At 40.7% G+C, this 23433-nt stretch overlaps 1 protein-coding gene across 3 annotated transcripts in view; it reads left to right on the top strand.

The window, feature by feature from the left end:
* Positions 1-322: 322 nt before the first annotated feature.
* LOC120452085 (segmentation protein cap'n'collar) overlaps positions 323-23433 on the top strand; it is a 41966-nt gene continuing 18855 nt past the window's right edge. The window contains exons 1-5 of one of the 3 annotated variants that reach the window (XM_039636149.2): positions 5142-5373; positions 6664-6914; positions 8129-9481; positions 17674-17949; positions 18131-18209. In XM_039636149.2, the coding sequence (XP_039492083.1) occupies positions 8465-9481; positions 17674-17949; positions 18131-18209 (1372 nt within the window). In that variant the 5' untranslated portion in view covers positions 5142-5373; positions 6664-6914; positions 8129-8464. Of the gene's footprint in view, positions 593-3915; positions 4262-5141; positions 5374-6663; positions 6915-8128; positions 9482-12975; positions 13120-17673; positions 17950-18130; positions 18210-23433 lie in introns of those variants that run through there. The other 2 variants (XM_039636150.2, XM_039636151.2) reach the window with 2 other exon arrangements.

Below are 23433 nucleotides of genomic sequence, written 5' to 3'. Positions count from 1 at the left end.
CGGATCAATTAAGAAGCTGTCGCTCGCAACAATAACAAAAACAACAAAGGCGCAGCACTTGCCCTGCGCTATCAGCTCGCGATTATTTTATCAGCCCGTTGCGGCCTCTAGCCCCATCCCATTCCGGTTGCCTGTCTCCCCTCCTTTTCCCTCTTCCCTCTCTCTCTATCTCTCTCTCTCTCTATTTATATATCTCTCTTTCTTACGCTCCGTGTTGTTTTGTCGCTTCCTCTTTTACGCTCTGTTCGCGTCAGCTGAAACGGCGAGCGGCGACCATCGGCTTTTCAGCGTTTTTGTCAGTGTTTTTTGAACAGCCGTTCAGTGAATAACAATCGACCAGCCATTCGCTCGCTCGCTCACTTATCGTACCGCCCTCGCCACCGCTTTGTTTCTGCTGCCAAACCAGCTGATATTGTGGATGCTCTTAATTGCTTAGTAGTACTACACGTCGTATACGTAATATCCGACGAAACTCTCTTTTTGTATCGAGCAAGTGTTTCGAGTGTGGCGCGCTTTTCCAAAAACAAAATATTCACATTAAAAAAGCAAAAGAAAAACACAAAGTTTTAAAAGTTGCAGGTTTAAAGCCTAGGTAAAAAGAATGAAATAGTTAAATAAACTACTTTTACGGGTGCGAAATAATTGAAGGGGCACAACAATTGCGTCGTTAAGCCCGTCAAGTTAATTTAAGCCCACCTCCCCCCCACACCCCCCGTGGAAATGAGTTTGGTAGTGTGTTAGTGTGACAGTGTGAGTGCGCGTGTTTGCCTGAGTTTGCGTGTGTATCTGTGTTTTGGCATTCTAGGCGCTCTAGGCATTCGACCCAATCAACAAGTTCAATTTAATAGTAAACTTTTGGCTTTCCCGCCGCATTCGCGCACATTGCAAATAATAGTTCACATTGTATATATAGAATATTTCTACGGAAATTTTGCGCAGAAACGTATTTTGCATAAATTTACCGGCATGTGGTCATCAGTGCTCGTTCTCTTAAGCTCTCTTCACCCAACTCATGAACAACTAAAACCTAAAACCCATGCACTGAGTGCCTTATGTGTATATTGACATTAATCACCTGGATGTGTGCGTTTTATTGCTAATGATAACGAAAGTTCCACTTCTCCCACTTGGCATTTAAATAATATTGAAAATATTACGCGCTACGCTTCAGAGATTCCAAGCAATCTATACAAGTGTTTACCAAAAATATATACCTACTAGGAAAACAAACCCAATTGAGACGCCTCATCTATTATTATGTGCGGCTGCTTCTAAAGACTTTGTCACGACATTTTCGTTAGTTTATTATTAAGTATAACCCCCCACGCGAATTATAAACTCAAACTGCATGACGATCCCTAGCCACTTACTGCCTGTCTCTTTCACGCCCCTCGCACTCTCTCTCTCTTTCCCGCGTACACCTGTTGATGCGAGATTGTCAGGTAATAGCTAAAATCAATATGTACCGTGTGTTGTTCGGGGCAAAGAATACTCGAGATCGGCCGAACAACAAGGCTTGTTTTGAACTTTGCCTGCTTGGTTTTTTAGCTTTTTTTTTCACATTTTTTCTCGCATTTTTCCCGAGTTTTAATTATGCCCATCGTTGATTCGAATTATAAACTGCGTCAAGGCATTAAACGACAGCCTCAGACGACGACTACGCCTGCAAAAACAACAACCAGAGGGTATTTATTAAAATCCAGTCGAGGAAATCGACTTACACACGTGAAATGGGCAATACTCTAGCTTTGATAGACAGAAGTACTCGCCGACAAAGAAAACTTGTTCTCTTGAGGGATTGTGAAATCTTACTTTAGAAAATAAACAGTAGGCAAAACCCAATTATCAGCATTGTATATAACATCTCTATTGACTGCAATATGTGCTTTAAATCAGATATTAATATAATTTGAATTATTATAAATAATATTTCTTGAAATACATTCGAGTTTATTGATACATTTTTTGTACTCTTTTGATATCTTTTTGACAAAATGTCTCGAAAAGCGCATCTTTTCCATGCCAAGAGTATAGCCACTTATAAAAACCTAAAGAAACTGGTTTTGTTTTTACTATTTTTCTCGAGTCGAACAGATTTGCAATGTTGACTTGGTTTCGGGGAAAAAACCGTTCGATATTAACAAAGTTTGTATTGTGATTTCACTATTTATAAATATGAATACCTGGACCAGGATGATTTGCATAATGAAGTTTGCTTAAGGCACTACCCATATCATTTATCTATGCACAGGTGCAAAGTACATCATTTGATAAAATGGATTGAAAATTTAGCAAAATCTGTAATGAAATGTAGCCTCGTAATATCTAGTTTCTATTGATTGGCTATAAGCGATAACGATCTCACTTGACAACTCAATTAAGTAGTTATTATAAATCAATTTTATTGATCACTGGATTGTTTTTAATTACCTTGGCTTTAATAAGCTCAATCACCTCTTCCCAAAACTTTTCTTTAAGCATTTGAATGCCCAAAAAAACTAGCTGTTCTAAAACGCACTTTGTAACTTACAACTTTCATCGCCAGTTTTATTTTAGCCAGACGGCTTTTGTTACCAAGCCAGACCACGTTTTTCACTGCTTTTGACCACTTTTTTCTCTCTCTCCCACTTCTTTTAGTATCTCAACCTCATCTTAATAAAAGGCAGTGCTCTGAACCGTCGAATATTCGAATTCGACTTCAATTGTTTTTTGCTTGCCTTTGTACTTGTTTTTTTTTTCGCACATCAGGTTGAGTCATGACGCCAAACCAAAGATTACACGTTTCCGTAATGTTGGCTTTAACCATTATTCAAAGGGTCGGAATGGGATTCCCAGAAATCCTTAAATTTAGGCAAAATGCCCTTCAATCACGATTTGCTTAAACAATTATAGAAGCGGTTTGGTGGGTTGCAAACTTCTGGTTGGAATGATACAAAATAAAGTATAGATATAGTTTGTATAGATAATATATATCATGTTCATATAGAGAAAGGTCACAATCGTAAGTGCTTGAAAAAGATTAAATAGATAAACTAATTAATCAATCTACAGATTGTCTACTTCAAGGTATGTAATGCTTAAAGCCGGTTTATAGATTAAAATATAAGTATAAATCTTTTGGCAGTTTCTATAACGAACGTATCGATCCAATTTGTTGCACGGACTCGAGTCCGCACAATTTAGAAGTGCGACCAATTTCACTTAGTTTATGATTCATTTGTGGTCGCAATCTAATCGAAAAATTCAATGTGAAACATTGGCTGATGTAATTTGCATGCTTCCAAGGCAGGGCACACTGTACCGTGTACGGGGATAACTACCATTAAGAAATCACTCTATCTTTAGTGATAGGTAATACGTTGTTTCCAAATCAACTGATACAAAATGAATGTCGTTTCCACATGGTTATCTTTCTGTATTCGCGTGGGTGTTGGTGTTGTTGTCGGGCGTCTACTGTACTTATCAGCGTTTGAATTTTTGTCAATGTGTGTTATCTTTTCAATAAATGGCAAATAAAACAAACCATTTAGGTTTGCTATATCTCATTTTTGAATTCTACTAGTCGCAGTTTGCTTATCAGTATTTATAGCTCGTTTACAGTGAAAAATCGATTAAACGACTGAAATAAGCTGAGAATTCGGGGAAAATATAAATAAAAGCACACGGCTTGATATGATTAAATAATTAATGATAACGACTAATATAATATCTATTTGTTATATTGAAAGACATGTTTTCGTACTGTTTTTGATATAAATATCTACCTTGAATACCTGTGATAAGTTAAATACATTTGGTAAGCACTGTTTATGTTTCAAGGCGGAACAGATGTTTTGAGTTCAAAGTCACCATCCTAAAAAAGCCTAATCGACCTGGTGACCCATCCTTATCAGCGTGTGTTCGCTTTCATTCCAGTTGACTTATTATCGCCATTCGTGCCAGCTGATAAGCAATCATGATCGACTTAGAGGACCTGCCCCGGCTGCAGTCCTTGTCCCCGGCAAAGGACATCGAAGATACCTACCACCAGATCCAATTGCAGACGCCGAATCCCAAGAAGAAGGTCACCGTGCGGGTGCCCATTGGACCACCCTCGAAGTTGGCCAAGTTAATAAAGCCCACGGTGGCTTCCACGCCCGCTGTACTGGCCACGCCCACGCCAGCCTCTCTGGAGACCCCGCCCACTCCGCAATCGACGGACTCAGGTAACGCCAATGCCAAGAGCAACATTTGGCGCGGTGGCTTCCATTTTACCACTCTGGTAAGTATTGCAAGGGTTTGGGCTTAATTACTTTAACCAAATGCCAGCACAAATGCTCCCAGGTCAGGGCATTCGAATTCGAAGTATCTTTCAGGACGCGTTATATCTGTGAATAACCCCCATCAATCTAAATTAATTTTTATGTGCAGGTCTTTCAGATAGATTGATAGTTTTCGGATTGATGTTTTTCAATTCACGTTGTGGTTAATGTACATATATTGTTTATTTAGTAAGTTCGATGCAATTTATTAAATGTTCGTGTCCATTTGTTTAATTAATAGCTCATGGAAATGGAATCTATTAGGCATTCTTACAATATTTGTTGTATGTTTGCGTGGATGTAGGAATTGCAGGTGTTGAAAATTGATAAAAAGTCAAAATTTAATATAAAAAATTTTAGTTAAAAAAATAATGCTAAGAAAATTAAAAACTATACTTATATTATTTTTTTTTAAACAAGCTACGATTTTTTGTAATTTACAACTAGTTGAAAAGTTGGTATGCAAATTAGTTGAAAAATTTGCATGGACACGTGTTTAAAGCGTGTAAGCTTACACTATATCTACATAAAAAAGCCGCCGTGGCTTAATATTTATAATATAAGTAAGTTACTGTTAAGGTAAATGATTGTTATTGGTATTTTTAAGTTATTCTATCTAAAAGCAAATTAGAAATAAGAGGTAGGTAATAAATATACATTTGTCCCTGAATTATACATTTTTAGCACTCCAAAAAAAGCTCTTTCTCCCTCTGTTAGCTAAAGCTATACTTAACATTCTGTTAAAAGCACAATGATTTTGGTGAGACCGTACGTGCTAGCCACGAAAAATACCACAAAAGCACAAAACTCAACAAAATGGGCTCCAAAGCGCCCCGACTGGGCACACTTGATGAAAACACCGCGCTGAACAGACGTTTTTTTGCGTCAAATCTTTTGCGGCCGCAATCGAAAATCGCGACCAATTTCGACGGCGGAGAAATTGCCAAACGCGGCGTAACAAACAAAACACGTTTTTGAAGCTCACCACGTAGGTACGGCGGTGGGCGAAAGAGAGTAGCAAAGCGGACGCGGCGATAATTTGCCAAATAACAGTGAAAGAAGACGCGTAAAGGTGCGAAGTACACGCCGCCAATGTGTGTTTGTGTGTGTGTGCCTGTGTCTGGCTGCGTGTGTGTTTGTGTGCCGGAACAACAAATGAAAAAGTTTCGTTTGCGCGTTAAGCAGTACAATTGCGAAATGTTGCATGCCCCACTAAATAAGTGCAACTCATTGCGGGGTGGTGCTGCTGGCGGTGGTATCGGTGGTGGGTTAAAGTCAAACAAAACAACAACGACCAACAGGCTAGCAACAACAGTTATTCAGCAATAGCCCCCTCTTGCTCACGCGCGCAGTCTCCCTCTCTCACTCACTCTCCGCCGCTCAGCTGACAGAATGCAATCGAGAAAAACATCAAGTTAAAAAGAGTAGGAAAAAAAAAACGAAAAAGAACTGGCAATTTGATAAATAATTTGTTGATGCAAAACGCAGAGCGAAGGTTGAAATGCTGCCGTTGCCGGTTATTCTCCGCTCATTCTCGAAGCTTCCATATTCCGTTTTTTCTATTTGTTTTGCTCTCCGTGATTCTCAGCAAAAATTCAATCATTTTGCATTTAATTAATTGCATTAATTGTGGGCACAGGCGAAATTGGAATGGGCAAGAAAACACAGTAGTTTTATGCTTCAACGTGTGCGTGTATTTTTTTCTTTTTTTTGGTGTGTGAGTCAGAGAGGCACGAGAATCGGGCGATAAAAGCAAACAAAGGAATAAAAAGCGATGTGCAGGCAAAACACATGAAAATATTAGGCAGTGCAAGAACAACAAACGAAGCGAAAATATTATTGTGTTAACCCTCGATGGACTTGCAAATTTTGTTTACCCTAACGTAGTTAAGTAATTTTACAGCGGTGGCTTACTTAAAGCTCTTATTAACATAAAAATCACTTTAAATGCTAATTTGAGTTTATTATTTGTTATTGAAAGAAAGTGAGCTTACAAGCCACATTCTCAGTAATAAACACTTAACTGACTCTTATCTTATCGGATATAAATAATTTCTAAACAATTTATTAGTGTAATCAAATAAAATAACTACTTAGGTCCATTATAGGGTTAACACATACATAAGTGACGATTTCACCACGTAAAATGGCAAACACACACACACACGCACACTTACACAAAAGTGCGTACCAGACGGCGAGAAAGAAGCAGCAGCTGTCATATAATCGAATAGCAATTGTTACAAATAATTAATGGCGCTTGAATGCAAATTGGTTGCAAAAGAGAAAGTTCAAGGACGCACACAAGCAAAATCTATATTTTAAGTTAAGTTGTTAAATAAATAAAACGCGTTTTTTGCAGCAATTAAAAGTAAAAATCGTAGAAAGTGAAACATAAACAAATAAGGTGCTGCGCAGCAAAAAAGAAAAAAGTGAACGGTAAACAATAAACCATCATTCACCATTGTGTGTGCATCAGTTAAGAAGAAGAAGCGAAGAGGAAAAGAAGATCGAGCAGCAGCAGCAACAAAAACAAAAACACGCAGAACATTTACTGCGCCGCAGCTTTTTTTTACCGTTGTAGTCGGCTCTCATCATCCAAAAAAATTTGAGGTGAGTGCACTGCAATACACCCAGAAAAGAACCCTCTCTTGCACGCACATGCACACGTCATCTCTACCCCTCTCTTTCTCTCACACACACACACACACACACACACCTTTTCATTGAGAATTGAGGCAAAGTTTGGATTTCTGTTAAAATGGCTTTAAACAAAGAAAGTTTATATCGTACTTTGAAAGAATTTCGCACACAGTTTTTTCGGCCGTCCTTGAATTGGGTGCTTCACTTCGCATTGCGCACATTTCAAACGCTCGCGAAAGACCTTGAACAAGTTCAAGTTCAAAGCCATTTCGTCTGGGTCTGGGTCATTCCTTTTCCCACACGCCCCTCCCCCAATTTTTTGGGTGGGCGGTTGTCTGTTAACCCGGACGAAGGGGGGAGGGGGCGGGACAGGATGGGCATATTTAATGCGTTGTAGATATCAAACTGAATTTGGATAGAATAGCAAGCAAAGAAGGATACATGCATAGATATTTCTGATAATTCGATTCTTGACCTGCTTAATTGCCCCTGAAAATCAAATTGCTAAACATCAAATGCTAAAATATCGAAGGTCGTCATCATATCAAACTTTCTAGGTTATCCACTTTGGTTTCCTGAATCTTATTTTTTTAAGTGATTATCAAAACACAACTATGCATTTTTCTACCAAAGCATTCTTTATCTAACTACAGAATAGGTCAGTGTTCCCGCACATTTACCATTTCAAGTTTAAACAATATAAATAAGGGGAGTTCCCTAACTGATAGCTTTCATTTCTTTTAAAATCTCTCAAACATATTATTTAAATTAAATGTATACTCACCTTGAAAGTAGAAAAACATCTTTGTGAACTGTTGCTTAAACTAAAATAAATTCTTAGTATCATCGTGATGAGGAAAATCTTAATTAAAAAGATGTGTTCTTAATAAAAGACGTTACGCACCCGGAAGTTGAAGTTTTGGTGCACTTCCTCGTGCTTAGCGATTTATAAAATCGACTGGCAAACAAAACAAAGGCCGCACCACTCGAAACAAAAGCATTTTCATTTAACATTCAAACTGCATATATGGCCATGCGGCAAAAACGCATATAAACATATGTATCTACATACAATGTATGCATTTTACACTATTTACATACGTACATACATATATGTATATTTAGCAAATCGTTATGCTTACTAATTCCATTCTATTTGTTGTCACATCTTGATTTGCTTACAGAACGAACACGAGGACAGCCATCAATTAAAAGCGAAGAGCATTGGAAAATCGAGGAACGGCAGTGGAAACTGCGAATTTTCAGCTTTTTGCGCAGATTTCGGAACGCCAAAGCGGAGGAGCAGAAGAAGGCCGGAAGGCGGGGCAAGGCGACGTCATTGAACGCATAGATCCCGGACGACGCAGCCGTAGAGCTGTTGTCCGGGACGGAGAACAACAACAACAACAGCAGCGAAGGAGGAGGTGGAGGAGGAGGCGGGCGGAGGACGGACTACGGACTACAAGAGTCACCCACGCACCTATTCTCTCTCAAGTATCGAAACCTCTTAAAGCAACACAATGATCTCAAACAAAAAATCGTACGCCATGAAAATGCTGCAGCTGGCTTTGGCCCTGAGTCTGCTGCATTACAATCCGGATTATCTGCTCCATCGCTGGGACTCGCAGCTGGAACTGGGCACCCATGGCGATGGTTGGGAGCTGGAGATGCTGCGCACGGTACACCGCCTGGATATGGATCAGAATCCGTATGGCAATCGCAAGGGACTGAGTCCCCGGATTGAGGATCTCCTGAGCTTCGACGATGACTCCCTGGGCGGCCTGGCCAATGGCATGGGCGAGTACAAACTACCACCGCGATTCAATGGCAGCACCTTTGTAATGAATCTGCACAACACCACCGGGAATAGCAGTGTCCAGACGGCAGCTCTGCAGGATGTGCAGAGCACCAGTGCTGGAGCTACTGGCGGTGCAATAGGTGGTGCACCCACGTCTGGTGGTCCAACCAGTGGTTCGGCATTGGGAGAAATCCACATTGACACCGCCTCGCTGGCCGCTGGAAATGCCAATCATTCGCTACTGCATCCAACACCTGAATTGGACACTTTCCTCTCGCCACATGCGCTGCAGGATCAGCGTTCCATTTGGGAACAGAATCTGGCGGATCTCTATGACTACAATGATCTAAATCTGCAGACTAGTCCCTATGCAAATCTACCTCTTAAGGATGGCCAGCCACAGCCACCGAATAGCTCTCACCTGGATCTCAGCTTGGCGGCGCTTCTACATGGTTTCACCGGCGGCAGTGCCCCGCCCCTGAACACCGCCGCCCTCAACGACAGCACACCACATCCCAGGAATCTGGGCAGTGTCACAAATAACTCGGCTGGCAGGAGCGATGATGGCGAGGAAAGCCTCTATTTGGGTCGCCTGTTTGGAGAGGACGAGGACGACGATTACGAGGGCGAGATGGCCGGCGGAGTGGCCAATGCCTGCGAGGTGGAGGGTCTGACCACCGACGAGCCCTTTGGCAGTGCTTCCTTCGCCAACGAGGTGGAAATCGGAGATGACGAGGAGGTAACCCCCAAAAACACTAGAAAAAAATGAAACAATGAATAGTATATTGCATTAAGGTATGTTTATCTTAAGCCGAAACAGGAACAATGTCCAAACCAAAGGTGTACGTTAGATGTAAGCTCTACTTTTTGTTAATGGATTTAGTTGACTGTCGTTTTCTCCGAGTGTAGTTGTAAATGACTTTGATTTGACTGATTAGAAGGCACTCAAATGGCACCACCAGCAGACCTCTGCTTCGGTGTGTGTTTGTGCCCATTATCAAGCAAGCAGTGTTGCTAAAAAAAAAGCATTTTGCATTGCTAATGAAGATTTGCGAACCCATCGCTTGACTTATTCCACTCCAGCGCCAGAGTTCTCCCCTTGGCAGCCGCCTCTCCATTTCTAACAGTTCAGCTTTCTTTATAATTATAGTTTGTAGGTTTCCCCCCTCACCAGCCAATCGATATTCAAATGTGGCTTTCTGTTTTGATTGGTCACCTTGCGTGCGAGTCTGCCACTTTTTCGCCTTATCAGCAGATAAGGGTTTCAACTTTGTTTACACATCAGCATGACTATTGCCACGGTTATCCACTCATACACTGTTGTAATTGCTATCTGTGCGGGTTTTCTATATGGGTTGATTCATCTAATTGGCAGATTAATAGAAATCGATACAGGATAGGTTGATTTATATCTGATATATATGCTGCACAAGTCCCAAGTCGTTCTAATAACGTAGGTTCATCTTAAAGAAGTATTTCTTCACAAGACAATACTTATCTTTTGTTTGGCTTACATTTTTCGAACCGTGCGCAACAACTTTCACCGTCATTCGTTCCCAAAGTTTACATATTATATGCAAACACACAAAACCAGCGCGGCAATTAGGTCATTAAACGCTTCGAATGCGCAAAAACCATTTAAACTGGCGGGAAAAAAAAACAACAAAGATGATAAATTCGTATAAATTGTAAAGGGATTTTTGTGAATATTCAATTAAGCAAGTAGTTAATGGGCAATTTATTAAATGAGACTGCATATTAACGAGCATTTGATAAATCATACTTAAAATTGGGTATACTTTTGGCCAAATAACGAATGCAAACGCACTTTCCATATAGGGAATTATACATTTGTTAAATCGATTTAATGGCATACCAATTGCCATCTATGTGCATGCGATTTTATAGATATGAATCTCAAATTGTGTGCGCTCGATTTGTATTTATTTATAAAAATCGAATTGAATGTCGGCGACAAGTGTGCGGCGATTTCATTATTTGTTCTTGTTTTTTATTTTGCACTCCTGCTGCTGGTTGTGCGTTTGTGTTTGGGTTTCGTTTTGCAAATTGCAATTTAAATATGCATAAATATTTATACTTGGCCTGGCCAAAAGCGACAGATCGGGGGAGATATGGTCGAGACAGGAGCGAGATGACTAACTCGGTGTTATTTTCGATTTATTCAGCCAGAGCTCTTTGTTGTGCAGCAACACACACACTCGAGTTGCCTGCAATTCATTTTCGCGATTTTTATGTTTTTTTCTTGTTTTTGTTTTTTTCTTGTTTTTGTTTTTGCTTGTTTCCAACATGTCACGAATGTTTTCCATTTCGACCGATGACGGTTTTATTTTTTCACTCCGACTGACTGACTGTATGTTCTTGAGCGGAGGCAGCAGCATATAGAAGACATATGTAAGTATGTGCTTTTGATATGATCTAATTAGCTGCAGTCGGCATTCGCATTGCATAATCATCGCAAAAAGTGCTTCATTTTTGTTCTTTGTTCTTTGGCTGTGATGAAAACGATGGAGTGGAACTTCCGTCATTTTATTATAATTCATTAAGGGGTGTGATGATCAGGTGTTGAAAGACACTTTTAACTCAAATCAGGAAAGTTTCTTTTCTCATTTTGGTTAAATGCCTTTGAAAGTTTCTGCTTGAAAGTTTCAACTGACTTTGATATATGGTTATATACATATCTTGTATTATACACCAAAGAAAAGTGTCTTGGACTTAAGATCTCCATAGCAGCATTTCTTGTTTGGTAATTGCAACTATAGTTCCAGCTGCTCGCCATTATGCCATCAACGTATATGGTAACCAGCTCGGTGTTTCTCTTAACCCCCCACAAAGAACCCTCCAACTTGGACACAGGTGTATCACTTGATGTGTCACCGTTTTCTCTCCGCAGAGATCAGCTAGTTGATGTCTACCTGGCTTTACTGTTCTCTCGGGTGAGTGAGGTCGCCACATTGCGTACATATGTGTGTGACCTCAACACGCAGACTGGCAAAAAAAAGGCAAAAAAAAAAAAAAATCAGAAATGAAGCTCACAACACTAAGCTCCACTTTGTTGAATGTCGTCTACCTCGCCGTCTTTCCACTAATTGCAAGTCTACCGAGCTTTGTAGCTTTTTACGTTTCGCTTTAACTCAGTCGCTTATAGTATATGTATGTATGTATGTATGTATGTGTACACTCGGTCAGCGATTTTTTGCTGCTGCTGTTGCTGTTGTTGTTGCTGCTTTGGTTGGGTGTTATTTTTGGGGTCTCGGTCCCGCATTTTGATTGAGATTCAGAGCAATGAAATAAAACTAGCCAAAAGCGAGCACAAAGATTCGTTGAACTTCGTCTCTGTTATGGTGCAGTATATGCATTTCTGATCCTATAAACTATATAGTCTACTATTTATTCCCAATAAGTGCAATCTGCGTTATAAGTTGAAGCGTAATGATTATCTTTGATGTATGAAATGCATACACCTGAAATATGTAACTTTTTCGATTGACTCACGGCATTTCAGTTGTCGTGCCTCCGACTCTTGCCATCCCTTTCTCTCTCTATTAACCATTTTCCCTTATTAAGTCACTTAATAATAGCTCCACTATCATTCGGTAATGCATTTCTAATCAGTGTATTTGTGTGAGTGTGAAAAGGGGGTGGGCAAGGAAAACTTGAAAACAAAAGCAAAGAGAAAAAACAGCTGATTTGCCGGCATTTTTTACACACCACACTTTTTGCATTTCACTTTACATTCAGCTCGTGCGCTCTTCACCTCATTTCAGTCAGCGAAATTCACCGAAAGAAAAATTCACCACTGACTCGAAAGCTACGTAGTGGAGAACTCAACCCACCACTAGCTGAGTTGCGAACCAAGTGCTTTGCACACCGATATCAACTAATGCTGCAATCGAGAATTATTAACACCTATTAAAATCGAAATTTAAAAATTGATAACGTAATAGTAGGCTGAATACTGAACATTTAAATTGCTGATAAGGTCGACTAGGTAATCTACTTTTAAGGTTGTACTTGTTGTCTGACCACTTGGTTTCGGTTGCTTAGGACTTATCAGTCGCAGGTTGCTGGTTCGAACTTTTCGAAAATTGTGCAAAACAAACTTTATCAATTGAAATTAATCAAAAGAAAAAAATATATATACTTTATGAGCCCCTTTAAACTGCTAATCAGCAGACATTCTCGAGCGCAACCAAACGCAACTTTCAGTCTGCGTTATGCCGATTTACAGTGAATACCTTTACCCGAATCGTCTGTATCGCCCTACTAACAAAATCGTATCGAGCGGAAATCAATTTTCAATCGTCTACCAAAATGTGTCTCAACGAGGAGTACAAATATATGCACATTTACCTAGCGGTCCGTCTCCAACTTCCTATATCTTTCATATCCATTAATCTGTGTTTACTGCGAACAAACTTTCTATTCACATGGCCGCAGTGCAAAGTGTTGGCGAATAAGAAAAAAAAAGTTATAAAGAAAAAAGCAGATATATGTAAAGGCTGCAAATTGAAAAATAATTTGCCTGTAATTACGTTGCATTTTCCCACTTAATTACCCTGAGCTAAAGAAGCAATGAAGAAGCATTCACTTGGATACAAGAGTTTCTACATATACATTTTGTACTTCTATTATTTTTGCCTAAAATTTTATTTCCCACAAATTTTGTTGTTTAACTGCCATCATTAAATACAGTTAATTATGGTTCGCAAACTTCTGACAAGTGCCGGTGCCATACACTTTTCAAAAAGAACGACCTAGAAACCAATGAAAGAAACTTTAAAAACAAGTTTATATTTGCCTGTGGTTTATTCGAGTGTGCTATTCAGTGAGCAAAAAGTTCAGATGTCAAATTGATTATAAGGTGAATAGTTTGAATAGTTTGAGTTTGAATCGAAATTGATAATTGCAGGGAAAACCGTTTGGATGACACAAATGAACTGTTATTAAGGCCTAATAGCTCGCCATTGTGGGGTTGTTGAAAACGCAAACCGCAAAACAGGACACTTCACTTGAAACAGGGCTTGAGCAATCCGTCAGATACAAGTGAGCACATGCACGAGTAGATACAAGTCGGCATTGTTGGTGGTACACCATCCACAATCCACAAGCTGGCCAAGTCTTCTGAGGGCTTGACGAGCTCATGATTAATATGCGCCACACTTGCCGGCCGCATTGGGATCTCAAATCTACTTACTTCTCTCGTATCTTGTATCTTGTATGTTGTATCTTGTATCTGCGATTGTATCCCACAGATGCGATGCTGAAGTGATCGCTCCGTTCGTGCTGCGCTGTCAGTTCAGGTGTCATCAGAAAAATCTTTTCGCCGAGGCTTTATTAATGACTCTTGCTAACCTGAGCCTTTCCTTTTCCCTTCCTTCCCTTCCCTTCTCCTCCCTTCATGGTGGCTTCCTTTTGAGGCCCCTGTTCTTTTCGCTCGCTTACTTTCTTTTGCTTTCACTCGACTTTCATCATTTGCCGCCCCTGCAGGATCAGAAACTCATTTATCTTGCTATAGCATTTTGTCCATTATGCGTCGGTCAAGTTCTGTGGTCAACTTAATGGTTCAAAATCGGCTCAGTTAAGCGGACTAATTGCCGCCACAAGCGGTTACACAAGTGTCAATATTTTGATGCTACTTGGGGGGGCACAGCAACAGCAACTTGATTGATTGTCACCGATCACTGGTGTTGCTGTCTCGCATTCTAGCATTACTCAGTTTTCTAGAGAACTAAATAGCTTAGGTATATGTGTGCTTAGAATTCCCGCCTCTTATCTGCCACTTATCACTGCTTGAATTCGTCAGTCTCCCCATTTTGGCCGCTCATTCATATGCCTGTCTCGAGAGCGGCCCACGTGTCGCTGGCGGAACTTAAAGGTTCAGCGAACACCACAAGGTCGTGGCGAGAGTTTTCCCGGCCCTAGCGATAAGAATTGGCCCATAAATATGTCGTTGGATGTTTATATGTGGATCAAGGCATTGGACTAGTTCTGAAATCTATGAAAAGGGTTTCGCATTGTAGTTCATTGAACCCTGCGATCATGCTACTAAGTTCTCATCTCATTCTCATCTGAGTCGCCCTTTTTTCCGTATTATCTCTTTTCCGGAATTTCCAAGTTATATATCTTTATTTTCGTTTGTGCTGCTCGAACTGTTAATATGTCACGTATTGCGCGAAATTCTATAAGTATTCTATAAGATAACGTCGTATTTTCGACCCTAACCGATAAGAACTGTAACTGGCTACACTGTGAGAAGTCAGATATATGTTGCATTAATCTATAAATATGTTTTTAGCCTTTGTTTTACACGCCCTGGAAAAGTAAAGAAAACTTTAACGATGAAAACTCCATTCAACTTTGCTCTAAAGTTTAATTAAAAACCAAGTTTCCAATCAACAGCCATAAATAGCTATATACCCACACACACATATATATATATATTTCAAACAACCCTCCGAAATGGAAAAAAAATTGTAATAATGAAATGCCAGCAGGGGAGGATTCGGTTTTTTTGGGTTTCAGTTGGGATCCCGAGACCTTCTTCTTTGCTCCGCTCAATTTAATTGCTCATTTCTACCGAACATGCGCAACGCACAGCAGCACACTTTCAGCTACAGTGGAGCCCCCAGAGGTTGAACAATGAACCCCAAATTGTTAATACAACCAAAAAACTTTAAATCATAAAATTCTTTGTACTATGCTAATATTGTTTTAACCAGTTGCTTATGAAGATATAACTTTTTCAAAACGTGATTTCTCGCCATTTACTTTCTTTAACCTTTCTTTCTATTCCTTTGACTTTGATTATCTAATAATCCTGAATCGGCTGATTCGACTTATAGAGGCTTCACTGTATTTACGCGCACTTGGTCCCTGGGGAATTGGCTCTGCCGCCGCTCCGCCAGCTGCGCAGTCGACGTCGCTGTCAGCGTTGGCGCGGCAGCAATTGATTGGGCTCAACACAGTGGCCCTTAATTTTCCCCGTCGGTTCTCAGGGGTCGGGAGTGCAAGGGAGATGGCAGATGGCGAGCGGTAGAGCGTTGGAGCGGCAGAGCGGAGACCAATGATGCCGCCGCCATATTCTGCTGACTAATCCAGGAGATAGGCGTGGCCACAATGATTGATTGCTTTTTGTGTGTTGCCACTGTGGAAAAGTCCAAGAAAGCCTCACGAAGGGTCGACACCAAACGCGAGGAAAGCGGGCAAAGAAAATGCACGCTACGGGAAAATGTCACACGAAACAAAAACCTCGAAAAAAAAAATGAAAACGTAGAAGGGCAAAAAGATTTCAATTAAAACATCAGCAAGTTCTATGGCCGCACTGCAATTGTATTGCTTGCTGCTAATGTCGACCATTATCCTGTGATTATCCCTACAGTCCAATGGATATTATGCCTCTGAATTTTACCTGTTTTGAAAAGCCGAAAAACGGTTTTGCCCGTGGCTTAAATGTGGGCGACAACGCCCACGACCAAGACTTGACTTGGCCAAAAAAAAAAAAAAGAAAAGGATTAAAGTGGTTTCGGCCAGCAGCGTTAATAATGCATCATTAACGCTATAATTTGAGCTCGAATTCCTCTTCTTAGTCACTCTCTTCCAGCGCATGAATTGGCAGAATTCGACCAAAAAACATCTTCATTGGCGAACAAGCGATCCGCAATACTGCTTCGACTTATGATTTCCAATGCTCTTTCGAAAGTTTTTGGGCAAGTGTATGGCCCGCTCTTAGCTGGCAAATTTATAGCCTACGAATATTGTTTACAGTGTGGCTGTGCGGCAGGCGGCGGTTGATAAGAGATCCGGTCTGGCGTTCGTTCGCTACGGCGTAAACAAGTCCCGGGCCACAAAACACGCCGTAAGAGAATGCTTCGCATACGCCACCCCCCCTGAAATTAGCGTTATAAATACTATATGGACCCGAGAACTGGATGGTTCTCTGTGCTGTTCAATTGATAAGATTCGCCACTATCGATCGACGTTTGCCACAGAGCGAGCACTCTTCGCGAGGTTTCTGCGGGTTAAGGGAGCGCTCGATGGGCTGTGAGTTATGGCACGGAGCCGATAATAAATTGTGAAATAAGAGAATCTATATGTAGCTGCCACTATAGTACACCTCGTCTTATGTTTAGTGCCCAAGTTTACAGCACTATCAATTCAAACGTGACAGCCAGTCGGATATAATCTCTAAAGTGGTTAAGTTATGTCTTACAGTTGTCCAAGGGTGGTATCTTAAGATAGCTCAGAACAAATTGGATTATAACTCTTAAGGAACTAGCTTCCCTTCTGGGTAATTTACGTTCTATAATAGTCCTTAAACTTTCAGACTTAAAATGCAAAGTTGCTAACAAAATTACTATAAGCATTGATATAATTAGAAACTGGCAGTAATATAAGTCTATAACTAAGTTGTGATAAGTTAAATTCGTAGAGTATCCACGGTTCATCGCTGTCCATTAAGCGCTGACGTAGTTTTATCTATGCAGAAACGACCTTATCAGCAGGGGCGAAATGTAAATCGACATTATCACATTAAGTAAAGTGAGGAAGAGCAAAGAAGAGCAGGCGAGGTGGTCCCCCTTATGGACTGTGACTCGTGGGGCTCTTGGAGCCTTCAGTCTCTCTTTGGAAACTAGCAAATGCGGATGACGTCGTGATCGAAATCGTGAATAATATAAACAATATAATATAAACACCACATAGACTGAAAGTGCAACTGAGATAAACCACTTAGAACTAGCAAAACAGTTGATGAACTGAAAAGTGATCCTTGCAAAGGAACAGTGGATATGAGAGTGTTTATACACAGCAACTTTATGGTCAGGCATTTGTGCTAGCAATTGATTAAACTTTTATCTATATTTATCGAGATATTGAAGTGCTCGCTTACTGATTGGAATTTTCCCTTTGCAGGAGAGTGAGATCGCTGAGGTGCTCTACAAACAGGATGTGGATTTGGGATTCAGCTTGGACCAGGAGGCTGTCATCAATGCCTCCTATGCCAGCGGCAATAGCGGCGCCACCAGCGCCAAGTCGAAGCTGGAGGATGAGGCCAAGTCCTCGGATCCCTCGATGTCGGAGTCCAGCGGCTACAAGGACACCAATGTGAGCGCCGAGAACGAGGCCACTGCCGCCTCTGCCGACGATATTGAGAAGTTGAAAGCTCTGGAGGAGCTTCAGCAAGATAAGGTAAAGTAAAGAAACGTTTCGACCACGATTTACATACGGAATTTCACAATATTTACAAAGAGATAAAGCCAAAGTCGAAGCGCTGATGCTTATCTAACAGCTATCAAAAGTTGGCGGTAGCTCTAGCCCTCAATTCCATCCATTTTATCCAAACTAATTATGGTTTTCCCTCTGCAAACAGGACAAGGATAATGAGAACTCACTGGAGGACATTACCAATGAATGGAACGGAATACCCTTTACCATCGATAACGAAACTGGTGAGTAGCAGCTTAAATTACCTAGTACATCTGCGATCTTCTTCTGGTTACATTTGGTCCGTGCTTATCTTATCTAGGATAATATAATTTCACTTTCAAAAATAACACCAGATAAGCTGGGACAAGAAGTAGTTATGGATATATATCAAATTGCACGTTTCGTAGTTAGATGAAATGAATTTGGGGTATTAAGTTGGCGTACTTTTAGATTATTCAACTTATCCACCTGATTGAAAGTGATTAAAATGAATTGGTTTCTAGCCAGAAGTAAGCATAAACTTATTTATTATAATATTCAAAAGATATTGTTTCTAATAATATCGAAACTTAGCTGTTAACAAAAGGAAGTTACGAAATAAGTCAAAAGAAAATGGCCTGCCAAAAAGATGGCGGCTGCTCTAATATAAACGAAAATTGATTATCCTGGCTTTGTTTGGGGTTGGAGTTTTCTTATCACAGGGGGTAGGGGTTGGGGGGTGGCATACTAAAACATATTGTTTGGTTGGCATTGGTGTGCGTGTATTTTCGAGACGTTTATAAATGAATGTAGGCATTTTGAGTTGACAGGCACGAAAATTAAAAGAAAAATGAGCTTTTTTTTCGCTCGAGTTGTGTGGCAGCCAAAGCCACCCACTTCCACCATCACCACCACAAAGGCCAGAACCGATGGCTGCTGCTAATCTGCCACAAACCGCGCCTCCCTCCTTCCCCCTCCCCCATTCCCCATTCCCCCTTTCCGTTTCCCATTTCCCAGGCATCAGCAAGCGGCTGCCTTTCAAACAAACTTTGACACGCACACGAACTTTTATTATTAACCGTGGGGGAGCTGGAGAACTCATGACTTTGTGGGATGGGAGGGGGAGGGGGGTGGCCAAACTCGTCTGGGCCTCGGAGACTGGGTCGTGCCGCCTTTTCTGGACGGAATGAGACCACGACTACAGAGCCTTTGGGTCGAAAAGGGGAGGCAGGGCAGATACGATACCGAATACAAATCCAAATCCGAGGCAAAGGCAAAGGCAGTGGCAGTGGCAGTGGCAGTAAAAGTAGCTGCCACCGCGCGTCGCGTCGCCTCGCATGCAACGTTTTTCTTTTGAAAAATGAACGAAACATGATTCGCCAAAATAGCAAAGCAAGAGCCAAACACACGAACTCACAGAAGTAAATATATATATATATAAATAATATATGTATAGAAAAAGATGTGCTATGTATACCATATATACCATATGGTATGGAACTTGAGTTCCGGTGGGGCAGCAAACGGGGAGGTACGTGCCGCAAGGTCTCAACTTTGGCCTATCAGCTGTACATACGCTGATCGAAGAGCCTTTTTGCTAAGAAAAAAAAACAGTGAAGGAGTTCGAAGAGGGATTATGTATATGTCTAAATTATTTAAAAAAAAAAAAAACTACGTTTTTAAACTCAATAAAATATCGATATTTACAACTCCCCTTGAAATGGGGAATACCATATTTGAGCTAATATTTGAGACGGCCATACTAAAATGACTAATCAAAAATAGTATTTGGTATCGATACCTACTTTTCTGATTCGCAACCAAAAGCTGTCAACTGCGTTAAAGTAAAAAGTTTTGCTTCGAAACCTTAAACGTAACTAACTGGTATTTAAGACGTGTGGTTATGGAACTTCACGAATGCTCTCGAACACTCAAAATCAGAATCTCAAGTAGTAAGTTACCTTCATGTCGATGCAATTGACTATAATGATGCATTTTTAAAGTATGAGTGTCTAGATTGCTATCCCCTTCCGGCTGAGCCACTGTGTTTATCCTCCTCCTCCTCCTCCTCCTGTGCACTTCCTGCCTCATCCCCTGTGGAACTGGCTCATTGGGCTGGGAAAACGAAGCAGGAGGAGGAGGAGGAGGAGGAAAAGTAGCTTCTATCCTGCCCCTCGAGAACGGAAAGTCGCAAATCGCTGGCCACCATTTTGTGTGCCATTGGAATAAGGGATAGAAGGGGCAGCAGCAGCAGCAGCACAGCAGCCACCATATTGGATATGTTTCCTATTCACGAGCATATTGGATATGATTCCTATTCACGAGCATTAAGCAGCAGCAGCTCATATTGATTGCTTCGTTTGGCCATTTATTAAAAATCCATTGATGCGCACCAAAAGTCCGCTAGATAGATTCATATCGCATTCACACGCACACTCGCCATTGTTTGTTTGAGCCCGGAGTTTTTGGGCCTCGATCTCGGATTTGTGCGTATCCAAATTCCCCACGGATCGAACCCAACGATTTTCTAAAGTCCACAGCCTTTGGCGGCATTATCTACCATTGTTCGCCCTTCGAAAATATAAACGAGCAAAATGAAAGTCATTTTTCGGTTGCTGTTTCAGTAAATGGTATTTCATTGCCTTAACTATTGAACAGAGTTTTAAAGGAAAAACTCAGAAATTCCATCGTTTGCACGTTCAGGTGAGTTCCTCACTTTTCACAAGTTATTCATCGTTAATTACGAGCCTTCGAAATGAAGTTGTAACCATTCGACGGGAGAGACATTTTCCGGGCATTGTCCTGTCAAGGTTGCCTTGTCATGAGGGGCATGTGTGTTACTCATTGCCCTTCTAGGATCTGAAATCATGGCAATTAAGTTGCAAGTAGCCCTCGGTTACTCTTTCGTCTCGCTTTTTGTCGCCTGTCCCTCCAATCAGCTTCGTTTGTTTTCAACAGTTCTGATTTCTGATTTTTGATTTTCTATATCTATCTGTTTGTCTGTATGTTATATATACATCTCCCAATGAATCACAAATCTGATTACATTCGTTGCCTTTCAATTCGATTGGGTTTGTTCTTTTTCCACCTTTTTTTTTTTTTTTTTTTATTTTTTTTACTTAGCTTCTCAGATCGTTGACAACTTTTGGAGCAGCATGACTGTGCCAGAAGTTCGCCGAGAAATGCTCTTATTCTCAATTATGCTATAGATATTTCAGTTTTGATTTCTGTTTTCGGTGGCTTAAATTCCATTATGCAATCAGTTAGGCCGCTCTGTTTGCTGCCAAGCTACGCAAGTTTATTGACCACTGGTTTATGGAGAGGGGATTTTTGGTGGGAACATGAAACTAAATTCTATTAAGTTTTTGAAAGGCGCTGCAGACACGTTCGCCGTATTCTTGGGTTGATAGTTTTATAGATTGTTAGGAAACCGTTAAGAAACTGGGCTTAAAAAATGATCGATCTTAAGTGTATAGTTAAGATACTCAATGTTAGTAAAGTAAGAGAATCTGCTAGAAACTTAATACTTAATGTAAGACAACTAAGAGAATCTGCTAGAAACTTAATACTTAATGTTAGACACTTAAAAGAATCTGCTAGAAACTTAATACTTAATGTTAGACAACTAAAAGAACCTGCTAGAAACGGATCATTTAATTGAAGTTAGCTGTGTTCATCAGATATGAAAACTGGAGTTATTCTTTAATTTCCCGCCCATCGATGGGCACATCTGGTGCAGTGGCGGTGCAGCTATTGAGGATCCCTATTCCTCATCTTTCTCATCTGTCTGGTGGCCTTCCTTGACCCGCCTCTTCCACTCTGCGCCCTGCTGTTGTCTGGAAAAGCGAGGGAGTGCTGGTGAAGAGTAACGATGGTGAAGGAGATGGTGCGGACCGTGGAAATTGTTCAAATTCTACGTGGTCAGCATTACGCTACAAATTTACAAAATGAGAAACGAGAAGAAAAAAAAGGGAAAATTTACATGCTGACAAAATAACAAACAGACAGGGAAGAGGGGGGCACAGGGGCATCGGCATAGGTGCGAGGGGCTGCAGTCCTGACCGGCTTTATTTTTGGTCTGGTCTGGTCTGGTCTGGTCTGGTCTAGTCTGACTTGGCCTGGTCAACGATATTTTTTTTGTGCTGCATAATCGTATCACTTTCAAGTGTTTTCGCATTGCGCAACCTCAGCCGGCACCTTTCTATCAGTCTCAGTATGGCCAAAACTAACTGAGAATTGCATAATAACAACAGACACAAGTTCGTTGTTTAATTAGCCAGTGTAGTGTAGTGGTTAAACTATACTTGACCCATTGAGTACGCATGTGACTTTAAGGATGATGAAAGTTACTCATTTTCAACGCTTGTTACTCAGTTACCCAGTTACTCCAGTTGATTTTCCAATGCTGTGCTATTCAAATGAGGCTATTCAAAATGGGTAGCCCACAAGCGAACTCATTCATAAGCTTCATTCAGCTTCTTCGGATTTTGTGATTTTGTGGCAACTCATTAACAACAAGAAAAAGTGGCGTAAAGTACAGATAATGTTGCCCACCGCCGCCATCTACACACATGTCTGTTAACAATAGTGGTGTGCTGCCCCCCTTCTGGCCCAAAATCTGACTTGGCTTCTTTTAGCAACTTCATTGTTGACACTATCCGCTGCCGCGGATCTGTCCTGTCATAATTGTTGCTCACTGGTTTTCTGTAACAGCGATGGCTCTTCTTTCGAGGATAGTGAAAAGTCATTGGTGAATTTGAATTCAATACCAGCGAAAACTGCATTTATTTTCATTGTCGCGGTGCAACTGTACCTGTGTTGGCCTTTAAAGTGTTGGAAAACGGTTTGTAAAGCAATATCTGAGTTTCTAAATTCAGATGTCGAACTTTCTGTCTTGGGAAAGCAAATTGAATGTTAAATTTAAATATGCTTTGTACCGAAAATGTTTTAAAACAGTTTTTGATTGTCTTTCACCGGATACGACCCTGCTTCTCCCAAAACCCCCTCTAATCTGCCATCATTATTTTCTCAATCAGCATCGGCTTCTTTATGATTGTTTCTTTTTTTTTTGCGCCGGCAACAATTTAAACTAATTAAGTTGTAATAAAGCACTCAAGAAAACGCTCAAAAAAACCATTGAAGAGAAATAAAAAAAAAAAATGATTAACCAGGCGAGTTTTGCTTGTTCAATATTTCTGTGCTCTTTTTCCTACTGTTTTCTAGCAGCGATGGAAAAAAAATTATACAAGCATCCAATCGAAATGCCCCCTCCTCACCTTGTTGATGATGCTGCTAATTTTTTAAGACCGAACCCCGAGCATCCAGCAAGCAATTTGACTTTTTTCCCTCTATTTGCTGGATATTTGGTATTTTTGAAGTTTGAAGTTCACCAAAAGCGTTTTTTTTTGAGCGTTTGCTCTTGGCCCGGTCTATTAGTTCAGTGGCCCATTAATGTGCATATTGCCTGCTCTTTTACCGACTCTCTTT

The sequence above is a fragment of the Drosophila santomea genome, chromosome 3R, assembly GCF_016746245.2.
Source record: "Drosophila santomea strain STO CAGO 1482 chromosome 3R, Prin_Dsan_1.1, whole genome shotgun sequence".
Lineage (NCBI taxonomy): Eukaryota > Metazoa > Arthropoda > Insecta > Diptera > Drosophilidae > Drosophila > Drosophila santomea.
The sequence above is the reverse complement of the archived record's forward strand: the minus strand, read 5'-3'. Positions and strand labels throughout refer to the sequence as shown.